This window comes from Egretta garzetta, unplaced genomic scaffold (assembly GCF_000687185.1).
Source record: "Egretta garzetta isolate BGI_Z169 unplaced genomic scaffold, ASM68718v1 scaffold310, whole genome shotgun sequence".
In the NCBI taxonomy this organism is placed as follows: domain Eukaryota; kingdom Metazoa; phylum Chordata; class Aves; order Pelecaniformes; family Ardeidae; genus Egretta; species Egretta garzetta.
This window is the reverse complement of record NW_009258296.1, coordinates 291,850-310,588: the sequence shown is the minus strand read 5'-3', so window position 1 is coordinate 310,588 and position 18,739 is coordinate 291,850. Positions and strand designations below refer to the sequence as shown.

Sequence of the window (18,739 nt, the reverse complement as noted above, 5' to 3'; positions counted from 1 at the left end):
TTTTGAGAATTACAGCAACAAGTATAGGAGGCAAGTGCAGAAAGTTGGGACCCTATGGAGCTGTATTGTAAGTCTATGTGGTGTTGCATATGTATGCCTATGAATGCAGCAGACAGGAATTTGTGGAGCCAGTAGGATACATTTTTTGATTCCTCTCCGTCTTGTGTGGCAAAGAATACAGAGACTCTTCCTCACATTTGGCCAAAACCCACCAACATATACTTACTTTTATGAATAAGGTCTTTGTTATCTTAATGCAACTTTACAAAAAACCTTTTTGGAATACAAAAGTAAAATAAACCTGAAAATTTAGAAGATGCATTAAAATTCTGTTTTTGTACATCTGAATAAATAGACTAGATTAGAGTAGAGTAGAGTGGTTCAATTAGAAGGGACCTACAATGACCATATAGTCCAACTGCCTGACCACTTCCGCTCACACCAAAAGTTGAAGCATGTTGTTAAGGATGCTGTCCGAATGCCTCTTTTTAAGGCACTGGGGCGTTGACCACCTTTCTAGCAAGCCTGTTCCAGGGTTTGACCACACTCTCGATAAAGAAATGCTCCCTGATATCCAGTCTAAACCTCCCCTGGTGCAGAGTCTTATCACTGGATCCCAGGGAGAAGAGCTCAGCACCTCCCTCTCCCCTTCCCCTCCTCAGGAAGCTGTGGAGAGCAAGGAGGTGACCCCTCAGCCTCCTCCTCTCCAAACCAGCCAAGCCCAGAGTCCTCAGCTGCTCCTCACAGGACATGCCTTCCCGCCCTTCCACCAGCTTTGTTGCTCTTCTCTGGGTACATTCAAGGACATCCTTCTTAAATCGTGGGGCCCAGAATTGCACACAGCACTCCAGGTGAGGCTGCACCAATGCTGAGTCCAGTGGGATAATCCCCTCTTCTGGCAGGCTGGTGATGCCCCCCAGGGTGCGGGTTGCCCTCCTGGCTGCCAGGGCACACTGCTGGCTCACCCTGAGCCTGCTGCCAACCAGCACCCCCAGGTCCCTTTCTGCAGGGCTGCTGTCCAGACTCCTCTCCCAATTTATACACGTGCCCAGCATTCCTCCAACCCAGGTGCTGAACTTGGCATTTGTTTTTGTAAAATTTCATGCCATGGATAATTGCCCAATTTTCCAATCTATTCAGATCCCCCTGCAAGGCCTCTTGTCCCTCAGGAGAGTCAGCAGCACCTCCCAGTTTGGTGTTGCCAGCAAACTTGCCAATGGTGCATTTAGCTCCTGCATTCAGAGAATTGATAAACATTGAACAGAACTGGCCCTAGGATTGAGCCCTGAGGAACACTGCTGGTGACCGGTCACCAGCCAGATGTTGTCCCATGCATGACAACCCTTTAAGACCTGCTGTTCAGCCAGTTCTTCACCCTGTGCACCATGAACCATTTGTCTCACAGTTGGACAACTTGACCAGGAAGGTGCTGTGAGGGACAATATCAAAAGCCTTACTAATACATCCACAGTCTTCCCTTCATCCATTAGGTGGGTGACCTTATCGCAGAAGGGTATCAAACCAGTTAAACAAGACTTTGCCTTTCTGAACCCATGCTGACAATTGCATTGTCTTTGAAATGCCTTTCAGTAGCACCCAGGCTGATCTTTATAGGTATCTACAACCAAAAGGTTTGCCTTGTCCTTTCATCCAGGAATGCAGAATTACTGTTTACCTTTTGCCTATGCTCCTGCCTCTACAGCCCATATCTGATATTGCAGAGGATGAAGTCTTTCACAGGCTCTGGACAGAAATACCTTTTTTGTGGTTGCAGACTTCCGAAGTTCCAGTGTGTATTTTACACCCTGAAAGCTTTCTTTTTTTCTTTTTTCAAATTTCCCTGACTTTTCAGAAGAAACCAAAGACACAAAACACTCACTGATATCATCAAAATGCACAAGTTTGCAAATACAGCAAATTACTGTTTTATTTGTAGACATCAAATAAACATAAATATTGGTGTCCTCCAAGCTTATGTTAAAATAGTGACATAAATTCCTTACAACCTATCTAAGGCCCACAGAAGTCACTGGAACAGCTCTAGCAAATTTTATGGTGTTTGGAAAGGGACAGGAATGATTTTGCTTGATAGATTCATTGGATCAAATCACATCACTTGATAGGTTATTTGGGTGGAACTATGGCTGAAACTGATTTGATTCCTTCCACATTCACACACACGGAGACACAGTAAAATGCATCCTGCTGTGGTTTCCCGTTGTACATCTTCTGAAAAAAGCAACTCTGTTAGGTATTCCTCCATCTCTTTTTCAGATAACTGGTAAACGCATGCAGGACTGCTTCTTGAAGTATGTTGCTGTGGAATACCCATAAAGGAATGAACTGCAGGACACATGCCTTCAGAATAATCAAGAAAAAAAAACCACAAAGGCAAAGGGTTATAGGAATCTCTTGAAAGAAATTAACTGAGTGTTTAGAAAAGTTGTAGAAAACAGTAAATGCAAAAGCTTTTACTTTATACTTTCAGTATATATGTTTCCCTTAGAGGGAAATGTTCATTCCTTTCAGTTTTCAGCAAATCTGTTCTCGTCCCTACGCTTTCATTAAATGCTCATCATTAGCATCTGCCTGTATAAATATTTATTCTATTTTGTTAGCTTGCCATCCTAAGGAAATTATGTTTATGTGGTAGCACAGTCTGTTTTTATGTCCTTTCCGTTCCCCACGAATAACTTTTGAATCTGCTGGCCAACTTCTGTAAAGAGGTAGGGGTCTCAGAAATATTCCTAATAGGGTCATGAAAACAGACAGCTAAAGAAAAGATAAAGACTAACCAGATAACAACTGACCTCAGGTCAAGACACAAAAGTGGAGAAAGCCACACTGTGCTGATACCACTGTGCGTTACTTGTGTATTCCTCCCTTCATAGTTTACTGGTGCCATATTAGCCTTAATAACCTATTAACTGTTTCTCATTTGATGTCCAACCTTAAGGTCTCTGAAATCAGTCAAAAGAACCTGCTGAGTCCAGAGAGCCTTAGTTCAGCCTTTGGGACCCATTTACACACTATCAAATTCAATTACCAGCATTTCATGGGCTAAACATCCAAAAATCTCATCTCCAAAGGTGACATAATCCAGTGATTCACTAACAAACTCTTCTGCTGTCTTTGTAATAAGACCAGGTTTTTGGAACATTGTCATTGGAGTAGAAACACCATAAGGAGCCACTACCTAAAATAAGAAACCATAATAACAGTGTAAAGTCATCTACCATTTAGATAAGGTCATTCACTCTGCAGAAGCCTACAGCATCTGACAAATTATAACAGATATTTGCAATGGATTAAGGCACTATGTGGAATAAGGAAAAAATCCTATAGCCGCATACAGGAAAGAGAGAAACCTTTGGCAGGGTCACCCAGCACTTCACCAAGAATGGCTACACTATACAGATTTAGGATATTCTTGAAGAATTTGTTAAAAAAAGTAAGTATATATGGCAAGATAAAGCATCACCTGTATGATAATTCCCTTTGCCTTATACTCTGCTTGTAGTGCTTTGGAGAAAGTGCTTATAAAAGCCTAGAATAAAATAAAACAATATAATGTTAGGATAGGAAACTAAGTGCTTTCACATATGCCACAAATCTGTGTGAACAGGTTGTTAACAAAAGTGGTCAAGCGTCATACAACCTAAGGCACAGTGCAGTGGTGAGAAACATAGAAATGAAATTTTCAAGACCCATTTTCTGCTGGTGCATATGAGCAATGGCAAGATTGACTGTTTGCCTGCACCAGAAAAGATGGAGCCTGGCATTGGCCCAAGCCAGACATGAAACAAGTACTACTGCAGGCTGGACTTTGTCACATTTATGAAAATCATAGTATCACAGAATTGCCTAGGTTGGAAAAGACCTTTAAGATCATCAAGTCCAACCTAACCCTGCCATCCCACCGGTAAACCATGTCCCTAAGCACCTCATCTATCCTTCTTTTAAATACCTCCAGGGATGGGGACCCAGCCACCTCCCTGGGCAGCCCATCCAGCCAGTTTTTTACCCAGTGAAGAGTACACCCATCTAGGCCATGAACCGCCAGCTTCTCTAGGAGAATGCTGTGGGAGATTGTGTCAAAGGCTTTGCTGAAGTCCAGGTAGACAACATCCACAGCCTTTCCCTCATCTACCAGGCAGGTCACCTGGTCATAGAAGTAAATCAGGTTGGTTAGGCAAGACCTGCCTTTCATGAACCCATGCTAGCTGGGCCTGATCCCCTGATTGTCCTCCATGTGCCTGGTGAGCACACTCAAGACGAACCGCTCCATAATCTTCCCTGGTACTGAGGTCAGGCTGACAGGTCTGTAGTTCCCCAGATCCTCCTTTTGGCCTTTCTTGTAGATAGGCGTCACATTTGCCAACCTCCAGTCATCTGGGACCTCCTCTCTCACCCAGGACTGCTGATAAATGATGGAGAGTGGCTTGGCCAGCTCCTCTGCCAGCTCCTTCAGCGCTCTTGGGTGGATCCCATCCAGCCCCATAGACCTGTGGATGTCCAGGTGGCATAACAGGTCAAAAACTGCTTCCTCCTGGATTATGTGGGTTTATTCCACTCACCGTCCCCATCTTCCTGCTCGGGGGGCTGAGTACCCTGGAGATAACTTGTCAGGCCATTAAAGACCAAGGCAAAGAAGGAGTTGAGTATCTCAGCCTTTTCCTCGTCTTTAGTGGCAATGATGTTCCCCCTTGCATCGACAAGAGGATGGAGGTTCTCCCTGGCTCTCTTTTTGCTGTTAACATATTTATAAAAACTTTTCTTGTTATCCCTTACAGCAGTGGCCAGGTTGAGTTCTAGTTGGGCTTTTGCCTTTCTAATTTCCTCTCTGCATGACCTGACAAGATCTCTGTACTCTTCTTGGGTTGCCTGCTCCTTCTTCCAAAGCTGGTAAGCTCTCCTTTTCTTCACAAGTCTCAGTAAAAGATCCCTGTTCAGCCAGGCCAGCCATCTTTCCCGCTGATTTGTCTTACGGCACATGAGGACAGCCTGCTCCTGTGCCTTTAAGACTTTTTTCTTGAAGAATGCCCAGCCTTCCTGGACCCCTTTGCCCTTCAGGACTGTCTTCCAAGGGACTCTCCCAGCCAGTGTTCTGAACAGGCCAAAGTCTGCCCTCTGGAAGTCCATGGTGGCGGGGTTGCTGGCACCCTTCCTTACCTCACCAAAAATCAAAAATTCTACCCTTTCATGATCACTAAGGCAAAGACAACCTCTGACCACCACCTCTTCCACCAGTCCTTCTCTGTTAGTGAACAGGAGGTCAAGCAGGGCACCTCCCCTGGTAGGCTCACTTACCAGATGTGTCAGGAAGTTATCTTCCACACACTGTAGGAACCTCCTGGACTGTTTCCTTTCTGCTGTGTTGTATTTCCAGCAGATGTCTGGTAAGTTGAAGTCCCCCACGAGAACAAGAGCTCGCGACGGAGAGACTTCTGCCAGCTGCTTGTAGAATACTTCATCAACATCCTCATCCTGGTCAGGTGGTCTATAACAGACTCCCAACAGGATATCTTTCTTGCTGGCCTTCCCCCTTATCCTCACCCATAAGCACTCAGCCTCACCACAAGCGTCAAGCTCTGTACAATCAAACCCCTCCCTAACATACAGAGCCACCCCACCACCTCTCCTTCCTTGCTTGTCCCTTCTGAAGAGTTTGTAGCCATCCATTGCAGCACTCCAGTCATGGGAGGCATCACACCACATTTCTGTGATGGCGACTACATCATAGCCATCCTGCTCTGCAATGGCTTCCAGCTCCTCCCATTTGTGGCCCAAATGCAGAGATATAGTCCCATTTATTCTAGCTATTTTTTCATGTGGCTCTCATCTCTGGCTGACATCTACCCTCCCAGGTCAAGGCTACACTGTCGTTTCTCTTGCAACAAGAAGAGGAGTGAAATACAACAAAACACATAACTTCAGTGCATACCTATTAGCATAGCCTACAAATATGATTTTCAAAGTCATGTATTTGGGGGATTTTGTAGCTTCAACCTTTAGGATTTATCTTTCTAAGTTTTTCTCCACACCATAAAGAGTACACATATACTAACTTCCTGCAAAACTTGAGTTTCTCTTAAGACTGATATTAGGAGTTAGAACTTTGAGAAATATTCAGAAACTTGACAACATTGGATCACTCCTCTGTAATCAGAAATATAGAAGTCTTACCAAGGAGAAAATATGACACCATTTCAAAGCCATCACTTGGCAGGTCTCACAAGTTAAACACCAATAATATCATGTTATTGCATGAAATGTCAATATGCTGACAAGTAAAATAGTTTCCTTTCACAGCATTACAAAAAAAGTCCATTTAAAAATGAGCAAAGGTAAAAGATACCCAAGGGTGAAAAAAAGTCAAAATAATACAACCAATGTACCATATCACTTTGAAATATTGTTAAATAAAATTTTGTAAGGATCTAAAATTTTCTGGTTGAATGTAGTTCAAGTCAAGTAAAGAGGAACTTCCATTAAAAATAGAAAAGGGAAATAGGAACCCAGAATTTCTTACGAAGAATAACTAGCATTTTCTTACCAAAAGCTATGTTCAAGCCAATATTGTTAGACTTTTTAACTTGGAGCAAACCTGAGCTGAGCAAGTTGCTTTTGGAGTTTCAGTAAAAATCATTCACTGTTTTTATGAGCCCTGGTGTTTTAATTCAGAGCAAAATTTCAAAGTGAAATCTATGAAGTCAGGCAACCTACAACCACCTACCAGGAATTTTATTCTTGGTTCCATAAGCAAAATCTAGCACTTTTGTGCACCTTCAGTTCTGAGTAAAACAGCTAAGCCAGCCTGGTAAAAATCATCACTTCCCGTTAACACAGACAGATTGTGAGCACTGGGATAATGCTACTTAATCAAAAGCAAAAATGTTCCAATGATCAGACATACCTTTAGCTGATTTCATTTACACAGCTTCACTTATCCTTAGTTGTCAGCTAGTGCTCATTCACATCGCTTCACTATTTCAGTGGAACAAGGCTGATTTATGTCCTGAAAACCTCACCCTATATTGCTGATACAAACACTTTGGTAAACACTTGGTGGGGATTTCTTTACAAAGCAGTGTGAATTACTTACCTTAGAAGCTGAGTACATTGTGTATAATGGACAAGGGAAAGTACCCAGACCAGAGGACAGATTCAGAATAAGACCTTTTTGTCTGAAATTTAATTTAAACAGTTACATTCAGTTTACATTTGACAGTATTATAATAAAAGCCTGCACAAGTTGAAAACAACTTATTTCCCCCAGAAGGCATAGCTCTCCTATTATACTGTAGACTACAATTTCTAAAGGCCCAATTTTTATGGTTTAGTTAAGTGCAATTAAGTCTAAACCAGCTAGGAATAATGTCATAAGAGAAATTTAAATGCTTAATGCGATCAGAACTATGGGGACATTTTACATGCTATTGTACATCTAACAGAGCAAAATCTGCCATCAGAGGAAAGAGTAATTGGTAGGTCCCCTTTGCTCATTACCCAGCACATTCTTTTTCCTGCTCCATGCATCTGTTGTTCTAGTTTCCCCATTCACAACTCCCTGTACAAATCACTAAAAACAATTCATTCAGCAACAACCAGGAAAAAACCAAACCAAAGCAATTTAACAGTAAGAGCTTATTTTGTTGCCAAAACAAAACAAAAAGCACGCACAGTCCTCTAAAATGCAGTAGTTAACAATGTTTTCTAGAAACTCTACCTGAAGACCTTAATTTCTGGCTTAAGGACCCTCATGTCTAAAATGCACATGGTATTAAAAGGAGAAAAGGGATGCTAAATTGCATAGTTGAATTAACCTCTCTGATGCAGTACAGGTATTTCCAGAGCTTGAAAACTATTATTCCAAGTACAGATACCACTCTTAGAAGACTATGACAATATATTGGAATGCCATTTCTTGTCTAATTAGACCCACCACATGTCATTTTATTTCTTCAATACCTGCATGTTTTCACTGGACACAGACCTATACTTTATATTTTCTGTCTTGTTCTACAGTTGACTGAGAATTTGTGGCAGTTGCTATCATTCATTCACACAGCACTAACAGCAACAGAAAAAAATCTTACTGATTGACATACTGTAAAGTGCAGAAATTAATAATGGAAAGGCATAGCTACCACTGAATAAACTGGAGGTAGCAGTGAGAACCTATTGAAAGATCTAGAAAAATATATTTTTACCTTGGCTCCATTTGTTTCAAAACTATTTTTGTCATCTGTAAGACAAATATGTTAAAAATTATATCCATTCTCCCTCTTTCTGATTGCATTTTTCAGCTGATCTTGTTTTATTCACAAGATTTCCACCTGCTCAGGCCCCAGCCATATGTATGTGGTTCAAATAGCTAAAATGTGGCACATTCAAAGTTTTGGAAAACAGTTTAGAAATGCTAATAGCCTGCAAAGTAACTGAATTGTCAAAAAATTCCAAAGGTTAGTTTTCTAAGTGGTGAAAGTCTTCTGCTTATCCAAAGATTTTCAACAGTATTGTAATTTCATCATTCTTTGTTACTGAATCGTTAAGTGTAAGGAGAAAGTCAACTTCATAGTGGTTTTGCATTTTCACTTCTGGCTCTACCTGGATCAGAAATAGCAGAAAATCAAGAAAGACTATTTTTTTTTTTTTGCTAGCAAAGAGAACTTTAGGATGATTTTTTATGTTACTTATTTAATCATTCATTCATATTCTAACAATAGACTTAATCACACTTGCGATTTTTAAAGTGCAATTAAATCAATTTCTAGGTAAGAAATCCGCTTCTGTTTGTTGTATTTGAAGAGTATTATTGTTAGTAAGCCTAAGTCCCTAGGGAATTCATACTCATACTATTGAATCTTTATAAAAAACACACATAATATATGAATCTTCTCAGGATAAGAGTGTGACTTAATTTGTAAAGGACAGTAATAAAAAGTAGTGCAAAAGAATGATGCAGCTTAAATTCAGTCTGTGTTAATTCCCTATTTTTTTCAGTAGTATCATTGTGCACAACAGGATAGTAGGAGCCAGGTGGGGTTCACAAGCTTCATTTTTGGAAAGGATGACAATGCCAGTAGGTCACATCAGCTTGGGGGAAGAATTTCCAAGTAAAGTGGAAAATATTGTAAAAGGTCCTGCTTTTGTGGTGCTGAAAATCCCACTGATATCTGTGGGAGGTAGGAATACCTGGAGCTTGGGCATCCCACTGCAAGAAGTGGTGAGCAGGATTCTAGCAGGAATCAAGGAGGAGGGCGGTGGGGAACCAAACAGATTTAAAGATGATTTGGACCTAACTATGAGGAATGCTGGCTAGGAGCATGATTTCTTTGTGTTTTGGTGGAAGGTGAATATTTTTGAAAGAGGTCGATTCCAAGGTATGTGTAAGGTTCTTTTGTGAGGCATCTATGCTGCAGGTATTTCTCTTCTTTTGATGTATAAATAGAATAAAACCCAGGAGCAGAAAGTTCACCAAACTACTTCATGGAAGAATTTGTTTAAATTGACTGATATTACATGATTTATTATTTGAAGTCATTAATCAGCAGTAGAAATTTGGGATGTAAAGTTTGCTAGCCGAAGAAAGATGAACATCTGTCGATAATTTTCATGTCATGTTTAGAAAGGTTGAGATGAACTACAAAGCTCCTGTTCTGCTCTTGTTTGTGTTAACATGCTGCTTTGCAAACAGCAGAGCAATGCAAATCTTCATCAGAGGTGGAAAGCATGAAATACTAATGGTTCCTGTAATGGAAGTAGCAGACCAAAATTAACACCAAGAGGTAACAACACAGAACTGGGAGTCAATTCCTTCAATTTCTGTCCTGCACTGACACCAAAATATTTTTACAGAACAAAATTGTGTCAAAAATGCACATACAGTACAAAAAGTCAAACTGCTGATCTTCCTGTCCTGGAGATTTTGATTCTGAAACAAATCCCCCTGTTTACCAAAACAAACATGTTTTTGCAAAATGTTTGAGCTGCAGTGTAATGATGTTTCTCAACCAAGGAACTGTGTTGAAACATTTGCAGTCAGCTCTGATGAAAGTATTTCATAGGCAGTAGAAACAGATGGGTTCCTCAAAATAATGCCAACATTCCCTACTATCTGTGGATAAGGTAAATGAAAATACACAGGTTGGTCGCTCTTGTGTGGGACTAACTTTTTCCAGTACAATAATTACAGGTGTAGCATAGATGCGAGTGTGTCACATACCTTGGTAGCAGAAACAATGTTGCAGTTGATGAGGTTCTGCAGGAAGCAAGAACACAGTGAGTTCATTGTTAACTTCAGAGAGATTGTAGCTTATCTGGGTAACAAAGCCAGCGATTCCAATTGAAAAGCTCTGCAGCAAGGCAGTTGCTTTTAGAGCTGCTTTGCCTGCCTCCAATTGCCACTGACTGTCCCTATGATGGGGGATACTCAAAGGCCAGTGAGCCCTGATTCATTTTATTTTAAACAGGGGTTTCAAATCTGCTTTCAGTTCTTTGACTCTGTGCCCTCCGTTTTGCCCAGCCATGTCTTTGCACGTGGTGAAACCTGCAAAGCCGATGTCCCCGCAGTGATGGCACCAGGCTGGATGCAAGCAAACAACAAATTACAGAGGTATCAGGCTGGGACTGAGTGGCTTTCAATGACAGAAGTAGGCTCTCCATCCAGCAAAAGCACTGCCACATAGAGATATCCTCCCAAGACCAGCAAGCAAAGACAGGTTATAGCAGCAGCAGAGGTGCCACCATACAGCTGCAGCTCTGAGGGAAGCAGCGTGCTTGGAGATCTCTGATTTGTAGTCGATGCTCATATAATCATAGAATGCTTTGGGTTGGAAAGGATCTTTAGAGGTCTTCTAGTCCAAGCCCACCTGCAGTGAGCAGGGACATCTTTAACGAGATCATGTTGCTCAGAGCCCTGTCCAACCTGGCCTTGAATGTTTCCATGATGATATATGATACACTGAATGGACCCTGAGACAGGTGCTAGCAAGAAATACGCTTAGAAACTCTGGGGTTTTTTCATGTCTAATACCACAGAGGTAAACAACAATATGCCAACGCAAAACCTGATCACACCCTTAATCATGTCAAACTATTCTACATAGGTAAGTTAATTCCCCCCATAAAGTAAACTGTGTTTAAGTGAGGTTTATCTTTTCTTTCTTTTTTTTTTTTTTTTTTTTTTCACATACTTAAGCAATGGTGTTCCAAAGAAAGTAAGTTTAGATAATACTAAAAAGAACCCAACACTTAGCTGTGGCTGTGACCAGGCTGGACCTCATTATGTTGCATGTGAGCAGTGAGCCAGAGGGCCTGCTGATCCCTGCTACGACTGGGCTGGATGCATTCTCCCCTCTATTGCTGGGTGCTTACTGCAATTTAGCAGAAATCTACTGTCCTTTTTCTCTTTCAAGCTCTTCTGAGCACTAAAACCAAATCAAAATATGCTCCTGCAAGGCCCAGTTCTTTTCCCACTCAGTGGAAGAGTCATATACGTGCTGATTGTAGCAAGGGCAGAATCTGTCCCTTGTTAAATGGAATTACAGTTCCTCATTGTTATACTGGAAATAGAAACCCACAGAGTAATCCTACCTCATCTATGTCTGGTCCATTAAGGAAACGGCACGGAAGAGGATTATGAAGCATTCCAACATTGTTAACTAATCAAAGGAAACACAATGATAAGAACCAAATCTAGACAAAGTGCATAGTTCAGCTAGCTAAAAAAAATGGCTTGTCCTCAAGAGCCAGAAACTTTTGAGCTCTATATGAAGATAAATGCTGTTTAGCATTGAGTCTTGTTCTCATTGAAGCCATCAGTACTGATCAGTACTGACTTCAGCGAACAGAAAAACAGTCTGTTGCTACAGTTTGGGGGTTGGTTTGTTTGGTTTCTTGTGTTTTGTTGGTGTTGTTTCATTTGTTCCACCATTAAAAGGATGACTTCTCTTTACAAAAAATAAAACCCAAAAACTTTCCCCAAAAAACATGTTTTCATTGTTGCTCTGTGGATCGTACCAAGTAGTGTTAGCCACAGGCTCATTTCAGATTAAATATAAGAATTACACACATCTGTAAAGCAACCAAGAGCAAAACTTAATTCCTGCGGGCCAAACAGGGAAGAAGTCACCCCAGAAGCTGGAATTTGCTTATAAAGTGGCAGAAGAGGTTTCACAGTAAAGAAGCCACTGTACAGGGAAACAGGAAGCCTTTGGAGAATCTTAACTCACTTTTAAAACTTCTTCATGATAACTAATGCTCAGATGCATTAGGCAGCTGTATGCTTGGTTTTAAATGTTGCCTAACAAGTTGTTACGACATATCATTTATACAATTCTCAGTTTAATACGCTGCAGCCATAAAACACTTTTCAATTAACAGACCTTAGTGACTCACCCAGAACACCAATATCCAAGCCTTGCAGTCTTTTTTCAATGTCCTCGTATACTGAATTTTTGGTGAAATCAGCTTGTATGACCTTCACCTTTTGACCTGTGGCCTGCTCTGTAATTAAGGGGAAAAGAAAAAAAAAAAAAGAAACCCCCTTTGTGTCTACCCAGAGAGAGGGACAGCTGTAATTAAGTAAGGAGAGAAACAATTAGATGTCTCATTTAGTAATGTCTGCTGTGCAGTAAGTAATTGTTTTAACTTTCTTGCTTTAAGGAAGACAAAAACGCAAGCAAAACACTCTCACTGTACCCAGTGGTTTTCAAGGAAATGGCCTGGCAAATATAGGATGAATTTATGCCCTGAAATAAATGGAAGTTCCCTCACAAAATCTAAACACCATTTGATCCTTCAGTAAGAAAAATACCCCAGAAATAAACAACATAGGACTTCTTCCCCTGGTTATCATAATATTTATAAACGAACACTGTCAGCATACTTTAGAAAAGTGAACGTGGGTGCCAGATCCTCTACATAAGCACAGTTTTGCAGAATTGTTTTAAAGTGTTTTCATATATAAGATGAACATTTTAACAAGCAGAGCTTATCTTTTCATGTAGGAGGAGGGGAAAACAGGGCTGGACCTGATGCAGTATTTTCTGCATCATTTTCAGGAAATTCCTCTCCTATTTTGACAATTTCATTCCCATAAACTGAACCTTTCCCAGGATTTTGCAGGACTGAAAGATATTTAAGGGAGAGTATAGCTTAAATTTTACAAGGTCAATTTACACAGAAGGGAAAGGGAAATGCGTGTGATTTTTCCAGTGTCATTGTTTTGCAGGAGTGGAGCCCAGCTGTACATTACCAATTTTCTCAGCAGTTGATTTATTGCCGTTCATATTTTCAACAAAGTTTCATGAGGAAAAGAGGTAGAGGCTCCTATTTAGTAATTTTAAAGGCAAAGTTCTCCTTTAAAGGGGCCCAGTAAGGTCTCTTCTAACTAGACCTTCACATTGTAAATTCTTGCTACTAAATCCGCTTTCAAGTTTTATGGGCAACCTGAAATCCAGATGAAGTTTGCTGAAAAAGTGACAAGCGAACCTTGGAAATGTCAGCAGATGATCGGATTGCAGACTCTCTGGAAGTGGCAGGAATTCAGGTGCATGTAGATGGCAAACAGTCTCCCTTTCGGTCCTGTTTGGCCTCTGCTTGTTCTGAGCCTGATTTTATCATAGAGGTGACAGGGAGCATTGCCTTTAATAGAAATCAGACTTGCTGATTTCTGCCCAGAAATCTTGCCTCATCCCTTCCGTACATTCAGAATTTAGGAAGAGGCCGGTGCACCAGCCTCAGCAGGCGAGCAAGGCTGGCAGAAGGCTGGCTTTGCATCTAGCAGGCCAGTTTGCAATGAAACAGGGCCTGTGCTGGAGGGTGAGGTGGTGTTGTTCCCTCCTGGTTGTTTCCTCCTTGCCCCTCACTACACTGCACGTCTCAACTGCCTTCTGCCACCCCAGTAACAGGAGTGGTCAGAAGAAAGAGCAGATGCTCTGACTCCAGATCTGAAATGCCAACTGCGTCTTGTGTGCAATTTTGGAGGACGTGTCTACATGACAGAAGAAAGGAGGAAGGAGGGCTCTTTTCCCTGCCCTCTTTCCAAGCTGCAGTTATCCGTATGAAAAGGACAAAACACCCTTTGAACCTTCAACCCATAAAAGCAACTCCAGTGGCAAATGACCCACTGGCGGTCCCCAGCTGGGGGAATGCTACAGCTATAAAGAAAAGGACATTGTGAGTCTAAATGTAGTGAAGGGAAAGAACAGAGTAACAGCTGGAGCAGACACCTACAGTGACCTTCTGATTGAAGAGCTCTATAAACAAAATGAGATGGTCTTAAAAAGTGTAGTGATATTGTGGCCATCTTTCTCGCGGGCAACAAGAAGGGCAGCCAAAACTAGAGCAACATAAAAATGAGGATCAAACAAACCATTTGGACTTTCTCTGCATCCCCTTGTCTGTACAGAACTGTACTGCTGCAACCAGCACTGTCAGCCGACAAACAAGCACTCCAGATGGCTTTCTTCTGTCTCATTTAAGAATAAAACAATATATTAAAAAACAATAAAACCATCATGCTGAAAAATGAATTATCCAGGGATAACTCTTCAGAAAATGATAACAATTCTGCAAAGGAGAGAGCCAAAAAATTATTTCCAATTTTCTTATGTCTCTCCTTCTCTGTGACAAAGACTTATGACAGCCTTTTAAGACACAAGCCATTCCAACTCTTTTTAAAAGTCCTAAGTATGCCAGAAGCAAAAAGCCTAGGTTTTAAAACATTGGGACAGGTTATTTTCTTTCTTTAAAAAATTAAGAGAAAATTAATTTAAGGCAAATTAAAAACTTGAGTTGTTTAATCTGATGTGTTATAAAACTTATCATTAATAAGGATACATCTAACTCCTTCTGACCTCAGATCACTTGGGAATCCCACTTGTCCGATAGGATAATGTGCTGCCTTCTGAAATTTACCAAGAGGAGAAAAAATCAGGATGAAGCATGAAGTTGGGTAGGACATGCAATCCGCCAGAAACTCTCCTTTTCTATTTAGAGAGTTATGAATACTTTCTAAAAACCTGAGGCAACAAAATGAATGCCTGAGTGACACAAGAACTGACCTTTTTGTAGAAAGAGGAAACCCTTTTGAAGTACTACAGCAAAATTTGAATATGAAGGGAGAAGCACTCAGGCTAAGATGGCATTCATATTCAGTGGAAATTTGCTGAGACGAGAGCAAAATGAGAGGTTATTTTAACAACAGAAAGATGCTTAAAAATATTTAAGACTGGGGAGAAATATAAACATTTCTGTTAGATTATAAAACACAAGTTCTGGCTACCTTTCAAAAGTATTTTGGAGAAATCTATCTCCTCAGAAGTGTAAGACAACTCAGTGTCAGAAATAACAGGAAAATAGAGAAGAAACAAAACGAACGAGTGTAAAAGCAGAACTGCAAAAATGATAGAAGATACCAGAGAACACAAATCCAGTGAACAAAAAAAACCCAAACATGAATTGCTACGAGTTACCAGAGCACTCAGAACATTGGTCAAGGCCCTGAAGTGCTCTGTTACGTAGTAGTGCGTATTGGGAAAACAGCACTGAGCAAATAATGCTTTACCTCAAGCGATCAGCAAGTCACAACAGGCATTTTTATCAGCCTTCGAGGATGAAGGAAGGGTGTGCCAAGTGAGTTGTTTTGTGCCAGTCAGTAATCTCAGCTTGTACCTGGCAGGACAAGGGATGGAAGACGCAGCAGACCAGGCTGGAAGTTGAACCTGCAAGCAGCGGGGTGGGGGCACTGCTAAATGAATTAGCACCTTTACAGGTCTTAATGGGAGCAAGATGCATATGGTTCTTGACAATTCTGTGGGGTGACTTTTATGTTCACTGCTTTATTTATACACTAACAGGCATGATTTCACCCAGCCTGAACTCATGAAATGCAATGCTTCGCTAGTCTAAACTGGCATAGCTGTATTTTCTACTGCTTCCTGAGGATCACACACCTTATCTTAAAAAAAAAAAAAAGCAAAAAAACCCGCAACTAAAGCCCCAAAACCACTAATGAAAAATTTTTACATCTTACAGAAGTGGCTTTTGTTTGTTTGGCATTAGCAGCTAAACAGTACAAACCCTAGTCATATAAATAGGTCCTAAAATATAACTTCCCAGTCAGGACTGTACAGCTTGCTTAGGAAGCATAGGCAGAAAAAATAAGAAAGGAGTGCAGTTTGTAGCTTTCCAGTATTTCTAATCTGGTTTGATGGTTTGATCAATGTTTCACAACCACAATACCAAATGTGTTAAATGAGCAGAGTACCTGGTTTAATGGTCCTCTCTGTCTGCCCTCCTACCAGGCTTACTTTGTTATCTTTTATCTCATTCTAAAAGAGCTTTCTGGTCCGAATGGATGGAAATCTGGCTTTCAATTCCAGTGCTTTTTTACAGAGAAATGTTTTTCTTGCGGTGGATTTCTGCCTGCTACAGTTCCAAGAGCTGTTCCCAGGCACATGTGTGGCCCACAGGACCGTTCGAAAGCCAAACACCGAGGTCTGTGGAATCATCCACGCTTTAGGCTCCTTTAATTTTCATTATTTATAGAATCATAGAATCATTTGGGTTGGAAAAGACCTTTAAGATCATCAAGTCCAACCGTTAACCTGACACTGCCATTCCACCAATAAACCGTGTCCCTAAGCGCCTCGTCTGCCTGTCTTTTAAATACCTCCAGGGATGGGGACTCAACCACTTCCCTGGGCAGCCCGTTCCAATGCTTGACAAGCCTGTCAGTGAAAAAATTTTTCCTGATGTCCAATGTAAACCTGCCCTGGTGCAACTTCAGACCATTTCCCCTCATCCTATTGTCTGTTACCAGGAAGAAGAGACTGACCCCCACCTCACTACAGCCTCCTTTCAGAATCCAAACTGAACGTGGCAGTATGATTAGGCAAATAATATTGTCAGGTTGAAAAGGGAGGCAAGCCTCTTAATTACGGTGTCCAGCTGTTTGGAAGAAGATATATGGTGTAGCTGTTAAGAAAAAGGAAACAAGTAATGTGACCGGTCCTACAACAAATTTATGCAGCCTACAACAAGCTTCTTGTTTCTACCTCTCTGTGCCTTACTCTCCTTGCATGTTAGTTCAGGGTAATGATAACCACTGGGAGTGGGACACTGCTTGTTTAAGCAGTTTAGAAAGAAAGAGTCAGTGAGGATTAGAAAATTTAAGTAAAACTGTTCTGGTTAAGTTTCTGCATAATTTTTAGTTTCTGTTGTTTATTTACTCACATAAAATAACAGTAAGTTTAACTTTTCTTCCTTCCCAATGACTGCTTATTTTAATTACAGTGAAGCCTTAGTTTGCAAATTGGAATCAGTGGAACATTTCCAAAGCTTTAACATAAGCCCACATCCAGAGCTCCCTGCTGATCTTAGTGGCCTCCAGATCAGATAATCTGTGCTTTTCATCACTGCATCTTCCTCTCCTTTTTGTTTGTGCTATCTACTTATTATGTACTCATTTCCAACCTGACACAGTAAGTAACACATGAGTCACTCTGGGCTTCAACCAAAACCCACTGAAAAAAATGGAAAGATCTTGCTGGGATTTGCCACCAATTTTAGCAAGCTTTGGGAAACCTCTTTATGCTGACGACCCAGCCGAACATGGCACAGAAACCTGAAGGGTGTAGGTTGAGCTCCTGGGCTCACACCATCCATGTCCCCATGCCTTGGATTGCATGGACAGTCCCGCGGCTGTCAGGGAAGCTTCCTCACGTGCAGAAAGCCACAGGTCACTGTTGCAGAAGACATAGGAGTGTTTGTAGGGTATCTCAGCCATACTGAAGGGAGGCTAAAGGGTTAACAAAAGGATGTTTGTGAAGCCAACTGTAGATCCATCTTAAATTGCTAGCATTGTGTTTTAGATTAACTTACTAATCATATGGAGTAAACTATAGATAAGAAACTAACACTGTAGGGAATGTGGAAGAGAAGAGATTAGTAGCAAATGGCCCATCTTTGTTACAGGTCTTGGAAGGCCTGTAGGAGAACAAAGCGTCTGGCACTTTGTCGATATGAGGATAGCCAAGGATGGGGAACTGGTTGGTACAGGCTGTGTTGTTCTGACAGTGGAATAAGAGGGGTAGAAGCTGGAGTTCACCAAAAGGACAAGGTGAAGAAGAGGAGTGGATAGAATCATAGATCATAGAATCATAGAATGTTTAGGGTTGGAAGGGACCACTAGTGGTCATCTAGTCCAACCCCCCTGCAGTGAGCAGGGACACTGCTAACTAGATCAGATTGCTCAGAGCCCCATCCAACCTGGCCTTGAATGTTTCCAGGGATGGGGCCTCCACTACCTCTCTGGGCAACCTGTTCCAGTGTTTTACCACCCTCATTGTAAAAAATTTCTTCCTTACCTCTAGCCTGAACCTACCCTGTTCTAGTTTAAAACCATTTCCCCTTGTCCTAACACAGCTGGCCCTACTAAAAAGACGTTCCCCATCTTTCCTATAGGCCCCCTTTAGGTACTGGAAGGCCGCAATCAGGTCTCCCCGTAGCCTCCTTTTCTCCAGACTGAACAAGCCCAACTCTCTCAGCCTGTCCTCATAGGAGAGGTGCTCCAGCCCTCGGATCATTTTTGTAGCCCTCCTCTGGACCCGTTCCAACAGTTCCATGTCCTTCTTGTGCTGAGGGCTCCAGAGCTGGACGCAGTACTCCAGGTGAGGTCTCACCAGAGCTGAGTAGAGGGGCAGAATCACCTCCCTCGACCTGCTGGCCA

General features: G+C 41.5%; 1 protein-coding gene across 1 annotated transcript in view; it reads right to left on the bottom strand.

The window, feature by feature from the left end:
* Window positions 1-2,247: 2,247 nt before the first annotated feature.
* Window positions 2,248-18,739, bottom strand: part of HSD17B3 (hydroxysteroid 17-beta dehydrogenase 3) — a 28,210-nt gene continuing 11,718 nt past the window's right edge. The window contains exons 4-11 of the mRNA XM_009638491.2: window positions 12,403-12,510; window positions 11,599-11,666; window positions 10,229-10,264; window positions 8,214-8,248; window positions 7,106-7,187; window positions 3,482-3,547; window positions 3,047-3,196; window positions 2,248-2,358 (exon numbers count right to left, since the gene is read on the bottom strand). Of these exons, the coding sequence (XP_009636786.2) occupies window positions 2,248-2,358; window positions 3,047-3,196; window positions 3,482-3,547; window positions 7,106-7,187; window positions 8,214-8,248; window positions 10,229-10,264; window positions 11,599-11,666; window positions 12,403-12,510 (656 nt within the window). The remainder of the gene's footprint in view (window positions 2,359-3,046; window positions 3,197-3,481; window positions 3,548-7,105; window positions 7,188-8,213; window positions 8,249-10,228; window positions 10,265-11,598; window positions 11,667-12,402; window positions 12,511-18,739) is intronic.